This window comes from Salvelinus alpinus, chromosome 23, assembly GCF_045679555.1.
Source record: "Salvelinus alpinus chromosome 23, SLU_Salpinus.1, whole genome shotgun sequence".
NCBI classification, from domain to species: Eukaryota; Metazoa; Chordata; class Actinopteri; order Salmoniformes; family Salmonidae; genus Salvelinus; species Salvelinus alpinus.
In genome coordinates this window covers 46,160,224-46,184,246 of record NC_092108.1, presented here as the reverse complement: position 1 = coordinate 46,184,246, position 24,023 = coordinate 46,160,224, and the positions used below count along the sequence as shown (strand labels likewise).

The 24,023-nt window shown below is 42.2% G+C and overlaps 1 protein-coding gene across 1 annotated transcript in view; it reads right to left on the bottom strand.

Annotated features, from left to right (window-relative positions):
* fam49ba (family with sequence similarity 49 member Ba) overlaps positions 1 to 24,023 on the bottom strand; it is a 46,944-nt gene that overhangs the window by 6,304 nt on the left and 16,617 nt on the right. Inside the window, exons 2-6 of the mRNA XM_071362570.1 lie at positions 22,159 to 22,248; positions 20,155 to 20,276; positions 19,289 to 19,394; positions 11,498 to 11,634; positions 1,415 to 1,492 (exon numbers count right to left, since the gene is read on the bottom strand). Of these exons, the coding sequence (XP_071218671.1) occupies positions 1,415 to 1,492; positions 11,498 to 11,634; positions 19,289 to 19,394; positions 20,155 to 20,276; positions 22,159 to 22,231 (516 nt within the window). The 5' untranslated portion in view covers positions 22,232 to 22,248. The remainder of the gene's footprint in view (positions 1 to 1,414; positions 1,493 to 11,497; positions 11,635 to 19,288; positions 19,395 to 20,154; positions 20,277 to 22,158; positions 22,249 to 24,023) is intronic.

The following is a 24,023-nucleotide window of genomic DNA, read 5'->3' as shown; positions in this document are numbered from 1 at the left end:
TATTTTTTAGTCAAGTATATGATTAGCTTTTAATTAAACTAGATCACTCTGATAGATGACGTCAGACATATTGAGGCTTGATTTCCTAGTATTTTCATTGTGTAACCACGGTTTTGTATGGCTAAATATGCACCTTTTCGAACAAACTGTATATGTATGTTGTAAAATGATGTTACAGGAGTGTCATCGGAAGAATTCTGAGAAGGTTAGTGAAAAAATTAATATCTTTTGGCGGTGATTACGTTATAGCGCTCTTTGGCTGGAATCGATGCTCTGGTAACGTTTTCACATGTAGTATGCTAACTTATCGATTTATTGTGTTTTCGCTGTAAAACGCTTAGAAAATCTGAAATATTGTCTGGAATCACAAGATCTGGGTCTTTCCATTGCTATGCTTTGTCTATTCTTATGAAATGTTTTATGATGAGTAAATTGGTCATACACGTTGCTCTATCTAGTAATTCTAGTCGATTTGCGATGGTCGGTGCAATTGTAAACTGTGATTTCTACCTGAAATATGCACTTTTTTCTAACAAAAACTATCCTATACCATGAATATGTTATCAGACTGTCATCTGAAGAGGTTTTTTCTTGGTTAGTGGATATCAATATCTTAGTTGAGCCGAATTGGTGATAGCACCTGAAGGAGTAAGAAACTGATGGAGTTAGAATAGTGGTGTATTTTGCTAACGTGTTTAGCTAATAGATTTACATATTTTGTCTTCCCTGTAAAACATTTTAAAAATCTGAAATGGTGGCTTTATTCACAAGATCTGTATCTTTCATCTGGTGTCTTGGACTTGTGATTTAATGATATTTAGATGCTACTATCTACTTCTGAAGCTATGCTATCTATGCTAATCAGTGTGTGGGGGGTGGGGGGTGATCCCGGATACGGGGTTGAGGTTCGGTAAAGGTTAAATGTCAGGAATTGTGAAAAACTGAGTTTAAATGTATTTGGCTAAGGGGTATGTAAACTTCCTGTTTCAACTGTAACTTGTGAAGTTTGGGCAATTCATTCTATCAAAACTGTAATAAGACGTTACACAGTCAGCACACTATTTGCTGTGCCGTTCTGCATGCATTCTACATGGCACTTTACATGCGCTCCTCTGCCTCATTACATAGGCCCTCAAGTAATTATTCCCCAGCCGCAGGGGCTCTTAATTGGAGACACAAGGTCAATGATCCCCCTGTCTCGTCAACGCCCATGGGGCTTTCCCTTTGATCAATGGGAGGATGAGGTGACTAATGTACTACTGTTAGAATCCATTTACCGTGGGTATGTTTAACTGTGTGTGTGTGTATATACAGTACCAGTCAAACGTTGATATGAAAATGTATGCACTCACAAATGTAAGGCGCTCTGGGTAAGAGCATCCGCTAAATGACTTAAATGTAAATGTACACTCACGGCAACATTGTTGATGCGCATGCGGTTGAGGGTTCTCCTGTAGTAGCTGAAATCATTCTGGATGGCAGGGTTCGTCATCTGTAATAGAGGGTGCAAATGTCAACACGAAATCACACATGATTATCTTCAATGTCCCACAGTGGGGAGTTGAGGAGGGATTGTGGCAATTTGAAATCCAGTTATTAGTACTTAGCCTGTTGTACTAGCCTATCTCCTAGCCTGTAGTCCCTGTGCCCAAGAACACTAAGGCAACCTGCCTAAATAACTACAGACCGGTAGCACTCACGTCCATAGCCATGAAGTGCTTTGAAAGGCTGGTAATGGCTCACATCGACACCATTATCCCAGAAACTCTAGACCCACTCCAATTTGCATACCGCCCAAACAGATTCACAGATGATGCAATCTCTATTGCACTCCACACTACCTTTTCCCACCTGGACAAAAGGAACACTTATGTGAGAATGCTGTTCATTGACTACAGCTCAGTGTTCAACACCATAGTACCCTCAAACTCATCACTAAGCTAAGACTCCTGGGACTAAACACCTCCCTCTGCAACTGGATCCTGGACTTCCTAACGGGCCGCCCCCAGGTGGTGAGGGTAGGTAGCAACACATCTGCCACATCCTCAACACTAGAGCCCCTCAGGGGTGAGTGCTCAGTCCCCTCCTGTACTCCCTGTTCACCCACGACTGCGTGGCCAGGTACGACTCCAACACCATCATTAAGCAGACGACGCAACAGTGGTAGGCCTGATCACAGACAACGATGAGACAGCCTATAGGGAGGAGGTCAGAGACCTGGCCGGTTGGTACCTGAATATCAACCTATCCCTTAACATAACCAAGACTAAGGAGATGATTGTGGACTACAGGAAAAGGAGGACCGAGCACGCCCCCATTCTCATCGACGGGGCTGTAGTGGAGCAGGTTGAGAGCTTCAAGTTCCTTGGTGTCCACATCACCAACAAACTAGAATGGTCCAAACATACCAAGACAGCCGTAAAAAGGCTACGACAAAGCCTATTCCCCCTCAGGAAACTAAAAAGATTTGGCATGGGTCCTCAGAGCCTCAAAAGGTTCTACAGCTGCACCATCGAGCGCATCATGACTGGTTGCATCACTGCCTGGTACGGCAACTGCTTGGCCTCCGACCGCAAGACACTACAGAGGGTAGTGCGTACGGCCCAGTACATCACTGAGGCTAAGCTGCCTGCCATCCAGGACCTCTACACCAGGCGGTGTCAGAGGAAGGCCCTAAAAATTGTCAAAGACCCCACCCACCCCAGTCATAGACAGTTCTCTCTACTACTGCATGGCAAGCAGTACCGGAGCGCCAAGTCTTGGACCAAAAGGCTTCTCAACAGCTTTTACCCGCAAGCCATAAGACTCCTGAACAGGTAATCCAAAACAAAACCAAACACACTACTGCTACTCTCTGTTTATCATATATCCATAGTCACTTTAATCATATCTACATGTACATACTACCTCAATTAGCCCGACTAACCAGTGCCTGTATTTAGCCTCGCTACTGTTATTATTCACTGTCTTTTTACAGTTTTTTATTTCCTTACTTATCTATTGTTCACCTAACACCTATTTTTTACTTAAAGATTCCACTGTTGGTTAGGGCCTGTAAGTAAGCATCTCACTGTAAGGTGAACACCTGTTGTATTCAGCGCACGTGACAAATAAACTTTGATTTGATTTATTCTCCCTGTCATCTTCTCTCCCTCTTTCATTCTCTCCGTATCATCTCATTCATTTTATATCTCCATCACTTTCTTTGTCTCTGATCATTTTTTGTTAAATAACACTTAATACCATTATACAAAAAAAATGACCACAGTGGAGATTTTAGTGATTCATCCTTACTATTCCCTCGTGATCTCAGATTTCTTGTACTCTTTCATTCAGAATATCGTTATTTTCTCCCTGCCAAAATAATACTAGGCGGAGGAATGTGCATTTGAAAGGAGTTGAGGATACTGACGACCACAGACTAAAACATGGAAACTCTTCTTACCAGTAAAATATATAAACCATTCCCAAAAAACGTTCTGCGCTTACCTCTATCGTGAGGTTAAAAACAAACTTGACAACTATCTCTTCTCTTTCGGCTTCCTACTCATGAAATGTGTCTTCCGCGTTGAACCCAACCCCTCTGAATCAGAGAGGTGTGGTGGGCTGCCTTTATCGACATCCACGTCTTCGGCGCCCGGGGAACAGTGGGTCAACTGCCTTGCTCAGGGGCAGAATGACAGATTTTTACCTTGTCAGCTCAGGTATGAGCATTTAAAAGGGATCAGAGATAAACATTTTAAAGAGGTGGAGGGTATAAAATCAAGGAAGAACTACCCTCTCCCCTCTCTCTCTATTCCCCTTTCTTTTCATTAATAATCCTAAAGGTCAAAGACAGAGAGAAAGAGGGCAACTTGAGCTGAAGGGCAGAAAGGTGGTTCTCATATCCATAGCAGTGTTGTTGACAGTCAGAAGTCTGGTACATGGGGAGGTTGGTAGAGGTGAGTCAATCTACAGTACCTTCAGAAAGTATTCACATCCCTTGACTTTTTCCACATTTTGTTGTTACAAAATGGGAATAAAATGGATTCAATTGTCATTTTTTTGTCAACGATCTACCCAAAATACTCTGTAATGTCAAAGTGGAAGACAAATTCATGAAAAATAAAACACTACTAATTCTTGATTAGATAAGTATTCAACCCCCTGAGTCAATACATGTTAAAATCACCTTCGGCAGCAATTACAGTTGAGTCTTTCTGGGTAAGTCTATAAGAGCTTTGCACAACTGGATTGTACAATTTGCACATTATACTTTTTAAAATGTATTCTTAAAGCTCTATCAAATTGGATGTTGATCATTGCTAGACATCCATTTTCACTTCTTGCCATTTCAAGCAGATTTAAAACTGTAACTCGGCCCGTCAGGAACATTCACTGTCTTCTTGATAAGCAACTCCAGTGTAGATTTAGCCTTGTATTTTAGGTTAAGCAGTGCTCACCAGACACTGCTTTCAACCAGTGTAAGGTAGAAAGCAGAATGAACCATGTTTTCCTCTAGGATTTTGCATGTGCTTATCTCCATTCCGTTTGTTTTTTTATTCTGAAAAATGATCTAGTCCTTAATGATTACAAGCATACCCATAACATGATGCAGCCACCACTATGTTTGAAAATAAGGAGAGTGGTGCTCAGTAATGTGTTGTATTGGATTAGCCCCAAACATAACACGTTGTATTCAGGACAAAAAGTGAAATACTTTGCCACATTTCTTGGCAAAAACAGACACAGTTCGCCAGCACCCAGCAGGTGATCACTTTAAACACACAAGACAACAAACGATAGGACAGCCACTAGCTGCTTTTAGCCATTGGTTGTTGCAGTGTGTCCAACATTTAAAGAGCGCTGCGGTCTAACTAATGAGAATACCTGAAGTATGAATGGCGCCGGAGAAGATGGCTGACGTTTTACGTGCTCCTAACCGAATGTTATTTTTTTGTGGTTTTTATGCGTTGTTTGTAACTTATTTTTTAACTTATTCTGTACATTACGTTTTTGCTACCATCTCTTATGACCGAAAATAGGTTCTGGACATCAGAACAGCGATTACTCACCACGAACTGGCAGAAGCTTTTTTTTCCTTTAACGAGTCAGACGAGCCCGACGTGAAGGACATACTGCTTTCCCGGGAACAGGTGCAAATCCCCATCATTTGCGTGAAGAGAAGAAGGAGAAAAAGAGGACGGAGCTCGGGCTGCCTTCTGAGAATTCGTAGGTGATCGAATAAACCCCCACCATTCTACATGCTAACATGCAATCATTGGAAAATAAAATAGACGACATGCGAGGAAGATTAAACAATCAACGGGATATTAAAAGCTGTAATATCTTAGACTTCACAGAGTCGTGGCTGAACGACGACATTATCAACATACAGCTGGCTGGTTATACGCTGTATCGGCAGGATAGAACAGCGGCGTCTGGTAAGGGGGGATGGACTATGTATATTTGTAAACAACAGCTGGTGCACGATATCTAAGGAAGTCTCTAGGTTTTGCTCGCCTGAGGTAGAGTATCTCATGATAAGCTGTAGACCACACTATCTACCTAGAGTGTTTTCATCTGTATTTTTCATAGCTGTCTACATACCACTACAGACCGATATTGGCACTAAGACTGCACTCAATGAGCTGTATTCCGCCACAAGCAAACAGGAAAACGCTCATCCAGAGGCAGCTCTCCTAGTGGCCGGGGACTTTAATGCAGGGAAACTAAAATCAGTTTTACCAAATTTCTATCAGCATGTTAAGGGAAAAAACTCTAGACCACCTTTACTCCACACACAGAGACGCGTACAAAGCTCTCCCAATGCTGTCGGGGGTACGCCAAATAAAAATGTGATTCATATATATTTTTTTTAAATAAAAATAAAATCTTCACATTTTCTAACAGTCCATTTAGATTTTCCAACGGGGCTATACATTTTGGTGAGTTTTTTTTCTTGCCTGAGTAGCCTCGTTTCACTGTCAAAATAGAAATTAAACCATCTAGTGTTCAGCGAAATAACAACACAAGGTCAAATACCGGTAGCCTAGTCAAATAATTAACCTCCAATCACATTAACCGTTACTCTCTCACGGGAAACCATCACTATTGCACAGACATTTATAGGCGAAACATGACAATTTGAAAAATAAGCTACGGGATTTTTTTTTGCAAGAATAATGACTACTTTCGAGTAGTAAGAGATGTATAAAAAGAAGCGTCTTATATTGTGAGCTACCGAGTGGCTAGGATAGGCAAGCTCCATACTATTGTGGAGGACTTAATTCTTCCTGCTGCCACGGATATGGCTGGGACAATGCTGGGGGAAAAGGCCCAAAAAACTATACAGACAATCGCTTCATCAAACATCACTGTTTCACGATGCATCAGTGACATGACAGGAGATGTTTAAAAACAATTAATGCTTCGCATACACGCCAGTGAGTTCTGTGCGTTACAGCTGGATGAGTCAACAGACACGGCGGGCCTGGCACAGCTCCTGGTATATGTCCGTTACGTTTATGGGGGGTCAATTAAGGAAGACATCCTCTTCTGCAAACCACTGGAAACCAGAACAACATGAGAGGATATTTTTTAAGTACTGGACAGCTTTGTGACATCAAATGGACTTTGGTGTTCAAGATGTGTTGGTATCTGTACTGATGGCGCAAAAGCCATGACAGGGAGACAGAGTGGAGTGGTAACGCGCGTGCAAGCAGTTGCTCCCGATGCCACTTGGGTACACTGCAGCATCCACCGAGGCTCTTGCTGCCAAGGAAATGCCTGACATTGTTAAAGCAAGGCCCCTGAACTCTTGTGTATTTTCTGCATTATGCAATGATATGGGCAGCGACCATGTAACGCTTTTACAACATACAGAAGTGCGCTGGTTATCAAGGGGCAAAGTATTGACACGTTTTTTTGAATTGAAAGATGAGCTTAAAGTTTTCTTTACTGACCATCATTTTCATCTGGGTGATGTTTTTTCTTGCCTGAATGATCTGAATCTAGGATTACAGGGACTCTCAGCAACTATATTCAAAGTGCGGGACAAAATTGAGGCAATGATTAAGAAGTTGGAGCTCTTTTCTGTCTGCATTAACAAGGACAACACAGAGGTGTTTCCATCATTGTATGATTTTTTGTGTGCAAATGAACTCAAGCTTATGGACAATGTCAAATGTGATATAGCGAAGCACCTGAGTAAGCAATTACACAGGTACTTTCCCGAAACAGACGACACAAACAACTGGATTCGTTATCCCTTTCATGCCCTGCCTCCAGTCCAATTACCGATATCTGAACAAGAGAGCCTCATCGTAATTGCAACAAGCGGTTCTGTGACAATTGAATTTAATCAGAAGCCACTGACAGATTTCTGGATAGTGCTGCGCTCAGAGTTTCTTGCCTTAGCAAATCGCGCTGTTAAGACACTGATGGCCCTTTGCAACCACGTACCTATGTGAGAGTGGATTCTCGGGCCTCACTAGCTTGAAAACTAAATACAGACACAGACTGTGTGTGGAAAAGGATTGAAGAGTTATGAGAGTTATGTGCATCTTTTCAAGCACACCCTTCTCATTAACCTGTGTTTTGAGTTAATCACCATTTGTTATGAACAAATAAGGTTTTATATGTAAGATGGCTAAATAAAAAGCAAATTTATTGATTATTATTATATTATTATTTGTGCCCTGGTCCTATAAGAGCTCTTTGTCACTTCACACAAGCCGGGTTGTGACAAAAACTCACACTCAATCTTATGTTTAATAAATGTATCGTATAGTGTGTGTGGCAGGCTTACAATAATGGCAAAAAACAACATTTGAGAGTGCTCTTACCCTGGTGCTAGAGGGGGAACGCAGCTGGAGGTTGAATGTTTGAAGGGGTACGGGGCTATAAAAAGTTTGGGAACCACTGCCATAGAGAAAGAGGTAGGTGAATTAAAATAACTTGGTTCATTGGAAATGGTAGATTGTTAATATTTTGTGGTAGCCAGGCTCAGCAAAAGAAGATTCTGAAAATGGAAAAGCTTAATGGGAAGAAGATTAAAAGCCAGGTCCTTGGTGCTTATGCTAGATTGAGAGGAGTCATCACTGGAGTTCCAATATCTATGTCCATTAGATATTAAAGAAAATGTGAAAGGAGGCAGAATGATTGAGGCCAAAAGGTTGATCAGTAGGAAAGAGGGACAAAGAAGTGAAAGCTTATCAGTGATGCTGAGGTTTTAGAAGGAATTGACTGGAAAAGTACAGAAAGGATTCCTTTGTTTCAATTTCAGAGAATTTGTCCCATCCCCATTGCGGTGTTATAAATGCCAAAGAATAGGCCATGTAGCTGCTCAGTGGAAAGGAAAGAAAGGATGTGTGGAGGGGAACATGATTACTGTGACTGTGGAAGCAATGTGAAGGTTAAGTGTTGTAATTGTGGGGGGGGACGTAGTGCAGCATTTGGTGGATGCCAGGTACAGAGAGAGTATAGAATGGCCCAGAGATATAGAAACAATCATGATGTATCATACGCAGAGGCTGTAAGACAGATTGGTGTAACTACTAGGCAGACTCATGGAGCTACTATGGCTGCTCCTGTAGTAAATGGATCTACTGTTAGACTGATGGAGCTACTATGGCTGCTCCTGTAGTAAGTGGATCTACTGTCAGACTGATGGAGCTACTATGGCTGCTCCTGTAGTCAGACTGGTGGAGCTACTGGTCCTGGCATGGTTTGGAGGCCTGTTCAGAAATCTGGTGCTCATGAATGTGCGCTGTCAAAGGACACTTTGACAATGAATAAAGTTGACTTCATATCTTTTATTGGTAAGGTTATCAATACGACTCGGGTTGTGGAAAGCAGAATTGCCAGGTTGAAAGTTATTGTGTAGACAGCAAAATATATATTGGGGGTAACAGATGTTACTGTTGAAATGGTTGTTGACATACTAAACAATCCTATGGGTGTGTTTCAGCATGATCGAGATAACGTTTCATGGGGTAGGATGGTTGGGGTGGGTTTTTTGGGGGAGGGGGAGGGTGTGGTAGAAGTTAGCAGGCGATTTATTTGGTTTGAATTTTATTACTGTCACGACTTCCGCCGAAGTCTGTCCCTTGTTCGGGCGACGTTCGGCGGTCGACGTCACTGGTCTTCTAGCCATCGCTGATCCCCCTTTCATTTTCCATTTGTTTTGTCTTGTCTTTCCACACACCTGGTTTCAATCCCATATATTACATGTTGTGTATTTAACCCTCTGTTCCCCCCTATGTCCTTGTCCGGTATTGTTTATTGTAAGTGCTTGTGCACGTTGCGTTCTGGTGTGTACCCATTTGTGTACCCGGGTTATGTACCCGGGTTATGTACCCATTTATTATTGTTCTGTATCCAGTGGGTTCTTATTATTAAGCTGAGCCGTTGGAAACACCGTTTTTGCTCTCCTGCGTCTGACTTCTCTGCCGCCAGTACGCACCCCTTACAATTACCAAGGTAGTACAGAATTGAGCAGATCATGATTGCTCGTACATTCCAGCACAGTAGGTGGCGGATAGCACTTAAATGACTGTTTGCGGACATTCATGATATCATAGAAGAAGAAGAATGGGGAAATGTTTGAAAACTTTAAAATAGTTCAGTAATTGTTCTGTTAAAACCTGTTCCACTGCGCTATTTGCCTGGAAAAGGGGAATTACTGGACACATAAGCACTTCCATTGAACAACAAGGAGCCTATCAGATTGCATGTTGCACTGTTGAATGTATGTCCTGCTCTTCCCATTAGATAATAATGTCCCATTGGATAATAAAGTCTTTTTTTTGCGTATTTGCCTTTTTGGGGAAATAACTCTTAAGAACTGAATTTAATTTTTTTTGCGAATCTTGGATTGAAAGACATTTTTGGTTGGACTAAATATCTTTCTGTCTTTGACCATTGAACTTTAGACTATTGCCTTTGATTTGATTTGAAAAAAGCCCCATTGCATCAATTTTGAGTTGGTTTATGATTGCTGTTGCTGATCTATTGCTGCTTTATCAAAGCTTTAATATGATGCTTTAAAGTGGCAATCAGCAGTAGAAACAATAACAAAGCGGCCTCCCCACCCCTGTTTCGGTAAAAAGCTGAGGGATGGGGCTAGAAAAATGTAACCACTCTCAAATTCATTAGCGCAGCTATGGATGCAAGGACTGAACATCCATGATATCACAATTATAGTTTTAACCATGTTTTGAGGCTATATGATGTTTGTTTACATTTCCTTTGTTTAGAAACATTGGAGTAAAATAAGTTATATTCTTCAAGGATCAGTGGGTAATATTAATTTCTAAGTAAAAAAAATGGCTGTAGCAACTGCTTATTGCCCCTTTAAAGTAGCCAGCAGATTCCGAACCTACCGTTACACTTGTTTACGCTGAGCTGCACTGGGATCGGAATTCAATCATGGTTAGATTAAGACACCGCAGAGCCGGCGCGAGATATGGCTCGGAATATATACCTCAATCCAGGGATGAGAAATTGCGTTGTACTTCGAATTGTCCCATTATACAACCTGTTACACCGGAAAGATTGAACAACTACTAGTTTTTACGGAACGTTGCCCTTTTCTTCCTCATGCTAGCTAGCAATAGACACAGAAGCCATAATATAATGTAACGTCACGTTGAACAACAAAGAAGCTGATTGGCTGACACTGCCATTCCACAATGACGGCATTGGCTACTGCTAGCTAGCATATGGATTTTTTTTAAATACAATTTCCAGGATAAACTAGCAGTATTTCATTCTTCTAAATTAATCAGTTTGGATATGGGTGAAACATGTAGTACAGTGGCATATCCCATCCCTGCATTGAGGTACGTTTTTCAAGCCATATTTTGCACTGGCTCCGCTGTGGCTTAATCTAACCATGATTGTGTTCTGACCCCAGTGCAGCTCGGTGTAAACAAACGTAAACGTAAGGTTGGAATCTGCTGGCTAACATTAAAGGTGCTTTGCTTTTTGTTGGGGTTGTGCATATTTTTACTTTCTCTAAATTGCAAATAGGTCTAGGGGTCAAGCTATTGCTTATAAGTGAACAGGGTGAGTGGAGGGCAATGCTTCCTTGCTGTTACCTGTGTCTATTCACCAGGTACTACTTAGACTGACCAAACGAACGAAAATCTGTACATTTCAACACAAAAAAAGTCAGACATCCATACATTTGTTATCGACTAAGAGTTGTGGCAGCATTGGATGTTGTTACAGGGAGGATATCCTGGGGAAGGTAAAAGGCTACAAATTGCCACAATCACTTCTCACATCTCCAGTGTGATAATTGATATGTGGTGAGCATTCTGATGCAAACCTTCCCCTTCATTTACTCTCATAATTGAAAGCTTTTTGGAGTGTAAGGAAAAGCATGTTATTATTTACTTGACATTTTCATTTTAAGTGTACATTTAAGATAAATGATAAGGAGATTATTTCATAAAAACAAAGAAGGAAGAAGCACTATGCATATCTCGCTCATTGGAGGGGGTAGAAGTACCTTGAGCTCATCGAAGCGCAGGGTGAAATGCAGAATCTCTGCAAACTGTCTAGCCAATGCCTGCTCCTGCTCCAGATGCTGGGTGGGACTGCAGCGAGCGCTCGTCAGAGCCTTCAGGAGACCATGCAATGACCCCTCTGTATCAAAGAGATGGGTGGGATGGAAGAGGGGAAGAGAGAGAAAGAAGGGAGAAAGAGAATGAATGGAGAACAAGATAATGGGGGGGGTGAATGGTGAAAAGGAGGGAGAGAGAGAGAGAGAGTAAGGGAAGAAAACAGGGGGGTATAATGGATAAATATAGAGGGGGAGAGAGGAAAATAGAGGGTAGAGAGGGCGGGAGACCAGGTGAAAGAGAGGGGAAAGTGGGAGATAGAGAAATTACATGGAGGGATTAGAATGAGCATATGCAGGTCAGATGGGATGAATGTGATCAGGATAGATGGACAGAGGAGGTGGAGGAATAGATGGAGGGGCGTAGCCAAGGAGGGGTAAAACGAGGGGAAGATGCAAGTGAAATGAGAACTTGGAGAGGTGGATTAGAGATGGAGGGAGAGTGAGACGCAGAAGTGGATAGTGGGATAGGCGAAAGTAAAACGAGGACATGGAGGAGTGTAACAGGAAATTATAAATATGAGAAGGAGAGATGGAGCTACAGTAAAAGGGAATGGAAGGATGGAGGAGAAGTGAAATAGAGCGGTAAAGCTAGAGAGGGCAGGATAGTGAAAATGATGCTGTCAGTGAAAGTTGTCAAACATTGTAGGCAATAAGTAGACAGTTCAACTTCATGGGAATGAACTGCAATTCAACAAAATTACCATTGACCACCAATGACCATTATTCTGTTCTCAGAATTACAGTGGAATTGACTCAATCCCTTTCAAAATGCTGCAGAAAATCCTGACAATATTTCATTGTCCCTATCAAATAATAATGGTAAGAGAAAAGACTTGATCCTAGCTGCTAGCTAAACTATAACATTGGTCTTTGAGGAATGACGTACATGTGCTCCCTACAACGGGCGGTACTGCCTTTACCAAGCTGTCAATCATTCGCTTATTTGACTCAATGACCTTATCACGCTCATTTTGATGTAGGAAGCAAATGGCTTCTTTTGGATAAGAGTAACAACCGTATGCAACAATGGACAGTGCAAGGTAAACCCATTGACTCAGTGGCCTCACCTGAACTATGAAAAAGAGGAGGGACATCAGACACTTGAGATCTGTTAATGAGTTTTGACACGTTGAGTTTTGTTTGAGCGCTCTTTCGTTAGGTAGAGGAGATTCCATTGGTCCTTTCTTTGAATTAATGTCTGATTTAGACCTGGAAACCCGTTTTTTAATAGACTTCCTATAGAAGCAATGACCTTCATTTATAAAGAACCAGTGGACCCTCCTCTACCTAACGAAAGAGAACTCAGCTAAAAGTCCAGACTACTACATTGCAGACTATGCATTGCATCAACCAATTGTTGTGTGCCACGTCATCGGCTGCGCGGTCAGGCTTCATATTGCAATATCTTATCTGATATGGTTAGCTGATATGTTAAACAACTGTCCAGGTGTTGTGAGATCTGGCAGGTGTCTACAATTTAGTCAGCCTGAAACTAGGCCATAAAGGCGTCTGAAGAACAGTCAAGGGCTTTTACTTTTTAGCAATAGTTTTATGTGTAAATCCAACATACTACAGCCCTAAAGTTTTTTTTTTTACCCCCTTTTTCTCCCCAATTTCGTAGTTACAGTCTTGTCCCACCGCTGCAACTCCCGTACGGACTTGGGAGAGGCGAAGGTCAAGAGCCACGCGTCCTCCGTAACACAACCCCGCCCAGCCGCACTGCTTCTTGACACAATGCCCGCTTAACCTGGAAGCCAGCCGCACCAATGTGTCGGAGGAAACACCGTACACCTGGCGACCGCGTCAACGTGCATGCACCGGGCCCGCCACAGGAGTCGCTAGAGAGAGATGGGACAAGGACATCCCGGCCGGCCAAACCCTCCCCTAACACGGACGATGCTGGGACAATTGTGCGTCGCCTCATGGGTCTCCCGGTCGAAGCCGGTATTGAACCAGGATCTTTAGTAACGCAGTTAGCGCTGCCATGTAGTGCCTTAGGCCGCTGCGCCATTCGGGAGGCCTATACCAAAAGTTGTTTTAACAGTCAATAACTATGAAAAGCCCCCACCAAAATAGTGCCTTGGATGAGGATCGTAAACGAGACAAACAACCCAACTATCGGGGACTCTATATTTTTAATGCCCCTGTCTCGGCACTGGCATTGCAACACAAAATTCTGGAACTCTTGTGGGAGACTAGCTCCGAGATGCCGCTCATCTGCGCAGTGGCTTGATCTCCAGAGAGTCGCGCTGTTGGACGGCGTTTAGACTTGATCATACCATGTGTCGCAGTTAATTAGGTCATGGCCTAGTTCTTCAACGTTAGTGTAACCCCTTTCTTTCAATCTATTGCAGTTGGTGAGTGTCTTTCCTCGAGGCCAAGTAATAAGACTGCGGCTGGGATTCAACAGAGCAGTGTAACGTCCATCAGATGGACGGTGAGAGACAGCCCTCCCTCCAGACTGACCATCAGATGGACGGTGAGAGACAGCCCTCCCTCCAGACTGACCATCAGATGGACGGTGAGAGACAGCCCTCCCTCCAGACTGACCATCAGATGGACGGTGAGAGACAGCCCTCCCTCCAGACTGACCATCAGATGGACGGTGAGAGACAGCCCTCCCTCCAGACTGACCATCAGATGGACGGTGAGAGAAAGCCCTCCCTCCAGACTGACCATCAGATGGACGGTGAGAGACAGCCCTCCCTCCAGACTGACCATCAGATGGACGGTGAGAGACAGCCCTCCCTCCAGACTGACCATCAGATGGACGGTGAGAGAAAGCCCTCCCTCCAGACTGACCATCAGATGGACGGTGAGAGACAGCCCTCCCTCCAGACTGACCATCAGATGGACGGTGAGAGAAAGCCCTCCCTCCAGACTGACCATCACATGGACGGTGAGAGACAGCCCTCCCTCCAGACTGACCATCAGATGGACGGTGAGAGAAAGCCCTCCCTCCAGACTGACCATCAGATGGACAGTGAGAGACAGCCCTCCCTCCAGACTGACCATCACATGGACGGTGAGAGACAGCCCTCCCTCCAGACTGACCATCAGATGGACGGTGAGAGAAAGCCCTCCCTCCAGACTGACCATCAGATGGACAGTGAGAGACAGCCCTCCCTCCAGACTGACCATCAGATGGACGGTGAGAGAAAGCCCTCCCTCCAGACTGACCATCACATGGACAGTGAGAGACAGCCCTCCCTCCAGACTGACCATCACATGGATGGTGAGAGACAGCCCTCCCTCCAGACTGACCATCAGATGGACGGTGAGAGACAGCCCTCCCTCCAGACTGACCATCACATGGACGGTGAGAGACAGCTCTCCCTCCAGACTGACCATCACATGGACGGTGAGAGACAGCCCTCCCTCCAGACTGACCATCACATGGACGGTGAGAGACAGCCCTCCCTCCAGACTGACCATCACATGGACGGTGAGAGACAGCCCTCCCTCCAGACTGACCATCACATGGACGGTGAGAGACAGCCCTCCCTCCAGACTGACCATCAGATGGACGGTGAGAGACAACCCTCCCTCCAGACTGACCATCAGATGGACGGTGAGACACAGCCCTCCCTCCAGACTGACCATCACATGGACGGTGAGAGACAACCCTCCCTCCAGACTGACCATCAGATGGACGGTGAGACACAGCCCTCCCTCCAGACTGACCATCACATGGACGGTGAGAGACAACCCTCCCTCCAGACTGACCATCAGATGGACGGTGAGACACAGCCCTCCCTCTAGACTGACCATCGGATGGACGAAGAGACAGCCCTCCCTCCAGACTGACCATCAGATGGACGGTGGAGTCAGCCCTCCCTCCAGACTGACCATCAGATGGACGGTGAGAGACAGCCCTCCCTCTAGACTGACCATCAGATGTACAGAGAGACAGCCCTCCCTCAAGACTGACCATCAGATGGACGGTGAGACACAGCCCTCCCTCTAGACTGACCATCAGATGGACGGAGAGACAGCCCTCCCTCCAGACTGACCATCAGATGGACGGAGAGACAGCCCTCCCTCCAGACTGACCATCAGATGGACGGAGAGACAGCCCTCCCTCAAGACTGACCATCGGATGGACGAAGAGACAGCCCTCCCTCCAGACTGTCCATCAGATGGACGGTGAGACACAGCCCTCCCTCTAGACTGACCATCAGATGGACGAAGAGACAGCCCTCCCTCCAGACTGACCATCAGATGCAGATCATATAGAAAAATACAAGTTTCAAAATTTCGACCAATCGATTGTTTGAAAGAACCGACTGTTTTGGGTCAAGACAAATCACGAAAAGCACTTCAAAGAAGAGCTGTTTTTTTCGACTTCTTACATCTAAGGGGGTTCTGTTTTAGATATGGAATTAGATGGGAATTATTCTATAATATAGTTGAATATTTTGATTTACAGTGCCCCAGTTGCAGCAAAGAAATTATGAAAAGGTATCTACTGTATTACATAAAATATACATAATATTGATATAATGAAAAGGTCTCTACTGTATTTCATAACATACAGTACCAGTCAAAAGTTTGGACACACCGACTTATTCGGGGGGTTTTCTATATTTGTTGAAAAACAAATGATAGTCTCACTAAGCCCAAACCAGATGTGATAGCGTATTGCTGCTGAATGCTGTGGTAGCCATGCTGATTAAGTGTGCCTTGAATTCCAAATAAATCCTAGACAGTGTCACCAGCAAAGCACCCCACACCTCCTCCTCCATGCTTCACGGTGGGAACCACACATGCAGAGATCATTCGTTCACCTACTCTGCGTTTCACAAAGACACAGCGGTTGCAACCAAAAATCTAACATTTGGACTCATCAGACCAAAGAACAGATTTCGACCGGTCTAATGTCCATTGCTCATGTTTCTTGACCCAAGCAAGTCTCTTCTTCTTATTGGTCTTGTTTAGTTGTGGTTTCTTTGCAGCAATTCGACCATGAAGGCATGATTCACGCAGTCTCCTCTGAACAGTTGATGTTGAGATGTGTCTGTTACTTGAACTCTGTCAAGCATTTATTTGGGCAGCATTTCTGAGGCTGGTAACTGTAATGAACTTATCCTCTGCAGCAGAGATAACTCTGGGTCTTCCTTTCCTGTGGCAGTCCTCATGAGAGCCAGTTTCATCATAGCGCTTGAGGGTTTTTGCGACTGCACTTGAAGAAACTTTCAAAGTTCTTGAAATTTCCCGGATTGACGGACCTTCATGTCTTAAAGTAATTTATCTTAGCTTATTTTAGCTGTTCTTGTCATAATATTGACTTGGTCTTTTACCAAATAGGGCTACCTTCTGTATAACACCCCTAACTTGTCATAACACAACTGATTGGCTCAAACACATTAAGAAGGAAAGAAATTCTACAAATTATCTTTTAACAAGGCACACCTAATAATTGAAATGCATTCCAGGTGACTACCTCATGAAGCTGGTTGAGAGAATGCCAAGAGTGTGCAAAGATGTCATCAAGGCAAAGGGTGGCTACTTTGAAGAATCTCAAATATAAAATATATTTAGATTTGTTTAACAGTTTTTTGGTTACTACATGATTCCATATGTGTTATTTCATAGTTTTGATATCTTCACTATTCTTCTACAATGTAGAAAATAGTAAAAAAAATATAGAAAAACCCTTGAATGAGTAGGTGTCCCCAAACTTTTGACTGGTATTGTATACATATAATTTATTTAATGAAAATATATATTTTGTATTATATTATATAAGCATAATACATCATATTATTATTATAACAATGTCATCTTCCAGTCACGCAAAGACTCAACTTTCAACATGTTTTTTCTCACCCATCTACACACAATACCCCATAAACATGTTTTCAGACATTTTTGCTAATTTATTGAAAATTCAATTCAGAAATATCTCATTAACATAATTATTCACACCCCTGAGTCAATACTTTGTAGAAGCACTTTTGGCAGCGATTACAGCTGTGAATCTTTCTGGGTAAGCCTTTAAGAGCTTTCCACACCTGGATTGTGCAACATTTGCACATTTTATTAAAAAAATTCTTCAAGCTTTGTAAAATTGGTTGTTGATCATTGCTAGAAAAAAAGTAGATTTTCCCCAAACATAACACTGTATTCAGGGCAAAAAGTCAAGGGGTGTGAATACTTTCTGAAGGCACTGTACATGGGCTCCGATACAATACAGGAATGATACGTTTTAGTTTGAAATTATTCGGTGCGATTCGGGATTAGTAGAGGAATGAATCGATGTGGTTCAATATGATATGATGCACTAACATTTGTTGCATAAGCACATTCATTTTTCATTCTAAATTTAAATCTGCTGCTGATGGACCTGTGTGTGTGTGTGTGTGTGTGTGTGTGTGTGTGTGTGTGTGTGTGTGTGTGTGTGTGTGTGTGTGTGTGTGTGTGTGTGTGTGTGTGTGTGTGTTGGGAATTGTGTAGCACAAATGGAGTAACTACAATGTTGTTGATCCATCCTCAGTTTTCTCCCATCACAGCCATTGAACTCTGTAACTGTTTTAAAATTACCAATGGCCTCATGGTAACATCCCTAAGCTGTTTCATTCCTGTCCTGCAGCTCAGTTCAGAAGGATGACTGTGTCTTTGACGTGGTCTGGGTGGTTTAATACATCATCCACATAATCATTATTAACGTGACCATGCTTAAAGAGATATTCAATGTCTGATTTGTTATTGTTACACATCTACCAATCACTGCCCTTCTTTGATGCTTTTGAAAAGCTCCCTGGTCTTTGATGTTGATTATGTGCTTTAAATTCAATACTATGTATGGGGGACAGATAAATGGTTAGTCATTCAAAAATCATGTCAACAATATTTCACACTGAGTGAGTCCATATAAATTATTATGTGATTTGATATGCCACATTTTTGTCCTGAAGTAATTTAGGCTTGCCTAAACAAAGGGGATGAATACTTATGCAAATACTATATTTTAGTTATCATTTATATTCATCTTAAAAATATATATATAATTATACTTCTACTTTGAATATTACAGAGTATTTTGTGTACATGGTTGACCAAAAAATGACAATTAAACCCATTTGAATCCCACTTTGTAACACATTAAAATGTATGAATACTTTTGCAAGGCACTGTAACTAGAGTGCTGATGTGCACCTTGTGTATTCTATATACTATCGGTAAGTTGTAAGTTGAGACCCCAACTGAGTCCCCCCCCCAAAAAATAATAATAATTTGGAAGTTGATCCGAGGGTCTTAAAAGGGCCTAGATGCTGTCAATTGCCCAACTTATAGGCATGCCCAATTAAGGCATATCTTTGAACAACGTGATGTTGTGCTCCAAAAGAATAACTTGAAATAACATGTAGGTTGATCAAATATTCCAACTAAAAAGATGATTATGTATTAGCCTAGTGGTCATAAGTATTTAGGCATATCATGTAAATTAATTCGCAATGGATAGCCTACTGTTGCATGTATCTGGTTAGAACAGCTCATGAGGTGTCCTAAATATCTGTCGACTAGGTGTGACTATTATGACTAAAGAGGCGTCATGCATTGATTTTATTTTTACCCCTAAAAGTAGGAGTAAAATGTCTCTATTCTCAGCACTTATGACCGCTTTGTGGATATGGCTCCTGATCACAGCATTCAGAGTTGTCAAGGCATACTTACCCAACCTCAGAGAGAACTCATAGAACTTCTTTAGTTTCCCGACCAGTGGGACCACAGCAGCCCAGGCTCGCTCCTGTACCTGGTCCTCACTTGGGTTCTGTATCGCCTGAATGAGAGTGAATGCGTGAGTGGATTAAGATGTCAGATGAAACTCCACAATAGCCCCCCTTAAAACACAATGAGACGTTTTGATCGACAACAAAAAAACATTTGTAAGAAGAATTCAAAACATTTGCACAGAAAAAAAGTGATCACTAGCTGAAAGCAAACTGGCTCCCCTGTTTCCGTGGCAACCCTGTACAGTAGCCTGTATCAAGCTAAAATTGGCTACTGGTAACGACAGCCATAGAGTTTGGCAAACTTGGCATAACATTTCTAAATGTCCTTTGCATTTAATTCAGTTGTATTAAAATGGGGCGACCCAGGGACCCCCATCATATGTTAGCAAAATGTCCATGTCAAGAAAGCTAACCAGCTGCCAGCGTCATTTGCCACGACAGGTACTCGCGGGTGCTTTTTCAAAGCCTGGCAGATACTCCATGAGTGTAATTTGCTCAATTTTAGAAATTGAGAAATAAAGTTCACATCTTAAAAAATATTAATACTGAAAGTACATAAAATGAAGGTACATTAATAAAATACATAACAAAATATTAATAATTAAGGTACATAAAATGAAGGTACATTCATAAAATATATATATTTTTTAATGTAAAAGCTACTGCAGTACCTCGGGGCCACGGACCTCAGGTTGAATACCTCTGCACTAGAATGCTAAAATATTCCAGTATTTTTTCCAGAACATTTGCTAAAATTTAGGAAATTTAACCAAACTCTGGTGTTTATTAACTTAAACGTTAACCCACCTGTCGTATCTCTTCTCCTGCTCCGTTGTAGGATTGCAGGTCATCTAGGATAGCCAGAGCCTCCATCAGTACCTCGTTCACCTGCTCCCATATTGCCCTCTCTGCCTCTGTAGGCTGGGCATCTAGAGTAGGTCAGAAAGCAATTCAGAGCAAACATTGATACAACTTTTATAATATGTTGAAGCAAAGTGGCGCAGAGTACCAGTATTCAGTGCATCAGTGAGAGCATTGGGCATTTTTTGGTGTGATTCCTTTTTAGTTGTTAATTATCTCTACATGCAAAACAGACAAAAACAGTGCAGTGTAGCGCTTAATAATAACTTCATGTAATAAAGCATTTATAATGGATTAGTAAATAGTTTATTCATCATTTAGTAATCATTACTCCCAAATTTGTAAAGTAAATTTGTAAAGTAGTAACCTAGTTATTCACACATTTATAAACAACTTTTTTATAGTGTTTAATAATGATTCTATTTATAAGATGTTTAATATAGGTTCTTATAAACCATTCACGAATCATTAGTTGAGTATTTTTGCATGACCTCATCTAAATCGTGGGCTATTTATGAATACCTTATAAATGTATTGAGTGCCCAGTGTAATTTCTCACAAAACGATGGACATGCCATTTGTAGACATTCCATCAGTACCTGATGCTCCTTAAGGATTTATTTTGAGACCTTAAGGTAGTCCCGGAATGTCTACCAATGGCATGTTCATCTTTTTGTGAGAAATTACACTGGTCATTCAAAACATTTGTAAAGTATAAATAGCCCACACTTTAGATGAGGCCATGCAAAGACTTAACTAATGATTAGTAAATGGTTTATAAGGATATTAAACATCTTAAAAATGTAGTAATGATTACTAAATCATGAATAAACGATTTACTAATTCATTATACAGTGCATGCTTTATTAAGTGGAGATATTATTAAGTGCTGCAAAATAAACGTATTACTTGATTGTCTGTAGGTTAGAAATAGTGTGTATGATTTCCCACCCAAGCTCGTTCCCTCACCCCAACGGGCATAGCTACTCCCTCATCTCCAAAGAAAGAAAAACAGTATATTTATAGAGAGCTTTTTCCAAAAATATCAAATGATGGCTTTTTTATTAGGGATAATGTTAATTTTTCTCAAGCCCATGTTTGCCAGATTTCTGAATTTCAGGTAGCTCTTTCCTTCTCTGTATCCTACCTCCGTGTGCCTCCTAAAACATATTTGATCCATTCTACCATATTTTTTAATCCCGACTCGCTTCTCTGCATTTCTCCCTCTCTCGCCGTGCTAAATCCCATAAACTAACCCTCAGCTAATTCCAAATTCTGACCTAAACTGCAAATTCCAAGATGGGAAACCTGGGAGAGGTTTTTGAAGGCACAATCTGGATGTTCCAATCAGATTTCATGCCAGGTAGCATTTCCAGACCCTGCTGTGCCTTCGAAGCCCTTAAAAATATGTGATCTAAATATGATAGGTAAGCCTGACGCTCCTATGCTTTTAGCATCCCAATCCAATAGGTTCATCAGATACTCTGTGAGGAAAAAACTCACTGTTATGGAAACATGGATAAATAGGACAGACTGGTAACTTACCATGAACTGTTGCCTCAAGTAAACTATGCAAATCAAGGATCTGAATTGAAACGGATGGAAGTCATAAGTAGTCTCCAACATGTTGGACCAGAATGCCATTAAGAGGCAAAAGAGGGCCATGGATTTGATACTTTGCTAATAACATAGTTGAGTTTGTACAGGGACGAGCTGAATGGATGGAAAGCAATCTTTTTGACAACTTCTAGACAACATCAGGGCGGAGGATATTTTAGGCTTGGGGACAATTTGTAGTTTAGAGTAGTCAATTCAGGAAATAAAATGAAAGTAACAAGTTGGTTGAAATATCATTTCACCCCAATACACCAACCTACCACTACTTTTTCTTTGGAGGAATCAGTGACGCTATAGATGTGGTGTGTGCATGAATGCGTGTAAATCACTTACTCTCAAAGTCCAGGAAGAAATTCCCTGCATTGTTGTCTATGTCCCTGGTCAACACCTTGATCAGGTTCCCCATACTGGCAAATCAAGAACCTAAACACAGGGGGATGGGAAACATTAGACATGCATGACAGGCTCATCCTTATTTAGTACCCTCACCATTCCTGTGGGGATTGAGGGGCGTGTACGTCGGTGTGATTGTGTGTCTGTGTGAGACCATCTGTCCAGAAAAATTTGCATATTGCATGACGATTTCAAGATTAACATACAACAGAGTCTGCTTGTCTGAGTGTGTAAAATGTGTGTGTGTACATGCCTGGCCAACCCTCTCTCAGCCACCTGCTCAGTCACGATGGACACATCTGGTGACCACAGAGAGCGTGACAGAAAACAGCTGCCACTTGGGGACTGACAGGAACAGGGGGAGAGGAGTGTCTGTGCATATGTTTGTCGTGTGTGTGTGTGTGTGTCAAGCGTTCGTGCGACACCACATTAACTCTTCCCTCACTGCCAACTGCCACCTATAACAGGGCGTACCCGGACTAATTCATCGCACAGGGCTATACTACAAAGAAGGATCAATGAGTTAGCCAGCTAACTTGCCTAAATATTCTGATATAACTTTTTATTTTGAAGAAGGATAAGCTTGAAATGGGCATGGTCTAATTGATGTAACAAACAAAAAGACATACAGTTGAAGTCAGAAGTGTACATACACCTAGCCAAATACATTTAAACTCTGTTTTTCACAATTCCTGACATTTAATCCTAGTAAAAATTCCCTGTCTTAGATCAGTTAGGATCACCACTTAATTTTAAGAATGTGAAATGTCCGAATAATAGTAGAGAGAATGATTTATTTCAGATTTTATTTCTTTCATTACATTCCCAGTGGGTCAGAAGTTTACATACACTCAATTGGTATTTGGTAGCATTGCCTTTAAAATGTTTAACTTCGGTCAAATGTTTCAGGTAGCCTTCCACAAGCTCCCCACAATCCTTTGGGTGAATTTCGGGCCCATTACTCCTGACAGAGCTGGTGTAACTGAGTCAGGTTTGTAGGCCTCCTTGCTCGCGCACGCTTTTTCAGTTCTGCCCACACATTTTCTATAGGATTGAGGTCAGGGCTTTGTGATGGCCACTCCAATACCTTGACTTTTCCTCCCTCATGATACCATCTATTTTGTGAAGTGCACCAGTCCCTCCTGCAGCAAAGCACCCCCACAAGATGATGCTGCCATCCCCGTGCTTCACAGTTGGGATGGTGTTCTTCAGCTTGCAAGCCTCCCCCTTTTTCCTCCAAACATAACGATGGTCATTATGGCCAAACAGTTCTGTTTTTCTTTCATCAGACCAGAGGACATTTCTCCAAAAAAGTACGATCTTTGTCCCCATGTGCAGTTACAAACCGTAGTCTGGCTTTTTATGGCGGTTTTGGAGCAGTGGCTTCTTCCTTGCTGAGCGGCCTTTCGGGTTATGTCAATATAGGACTCGTTTTACTGTGGATATAGATATTTTTGTACCCGTTTCCTCCAGCATCTTCACAAGGTCCTTTGCTGTTGTTCTGGGATTGATTTGCCTTCTCGCACCAAAGTACGTTCATTTCTAGGAAACAGAACGCGTGTCCTTACTGAGCGGTGTGACGGCTTTGTGGTCCCATGGTGTTTATACTTGCGTATTATTGTTTGTACAGATGAACGTGGTACCTTCAGGCGTTTGGAAATTGCTCCTAAGGATGAACCAGACTTGTGGAGGTCTACAATTCTTTTTCTGAGGTCTTCGATTTTCCCATGATGTCAAGCAAAGAGGCACTGAATTTGAAGGTAGGCCTTGAAATACATCCACAGGTACACCTCCAATTGACTCAA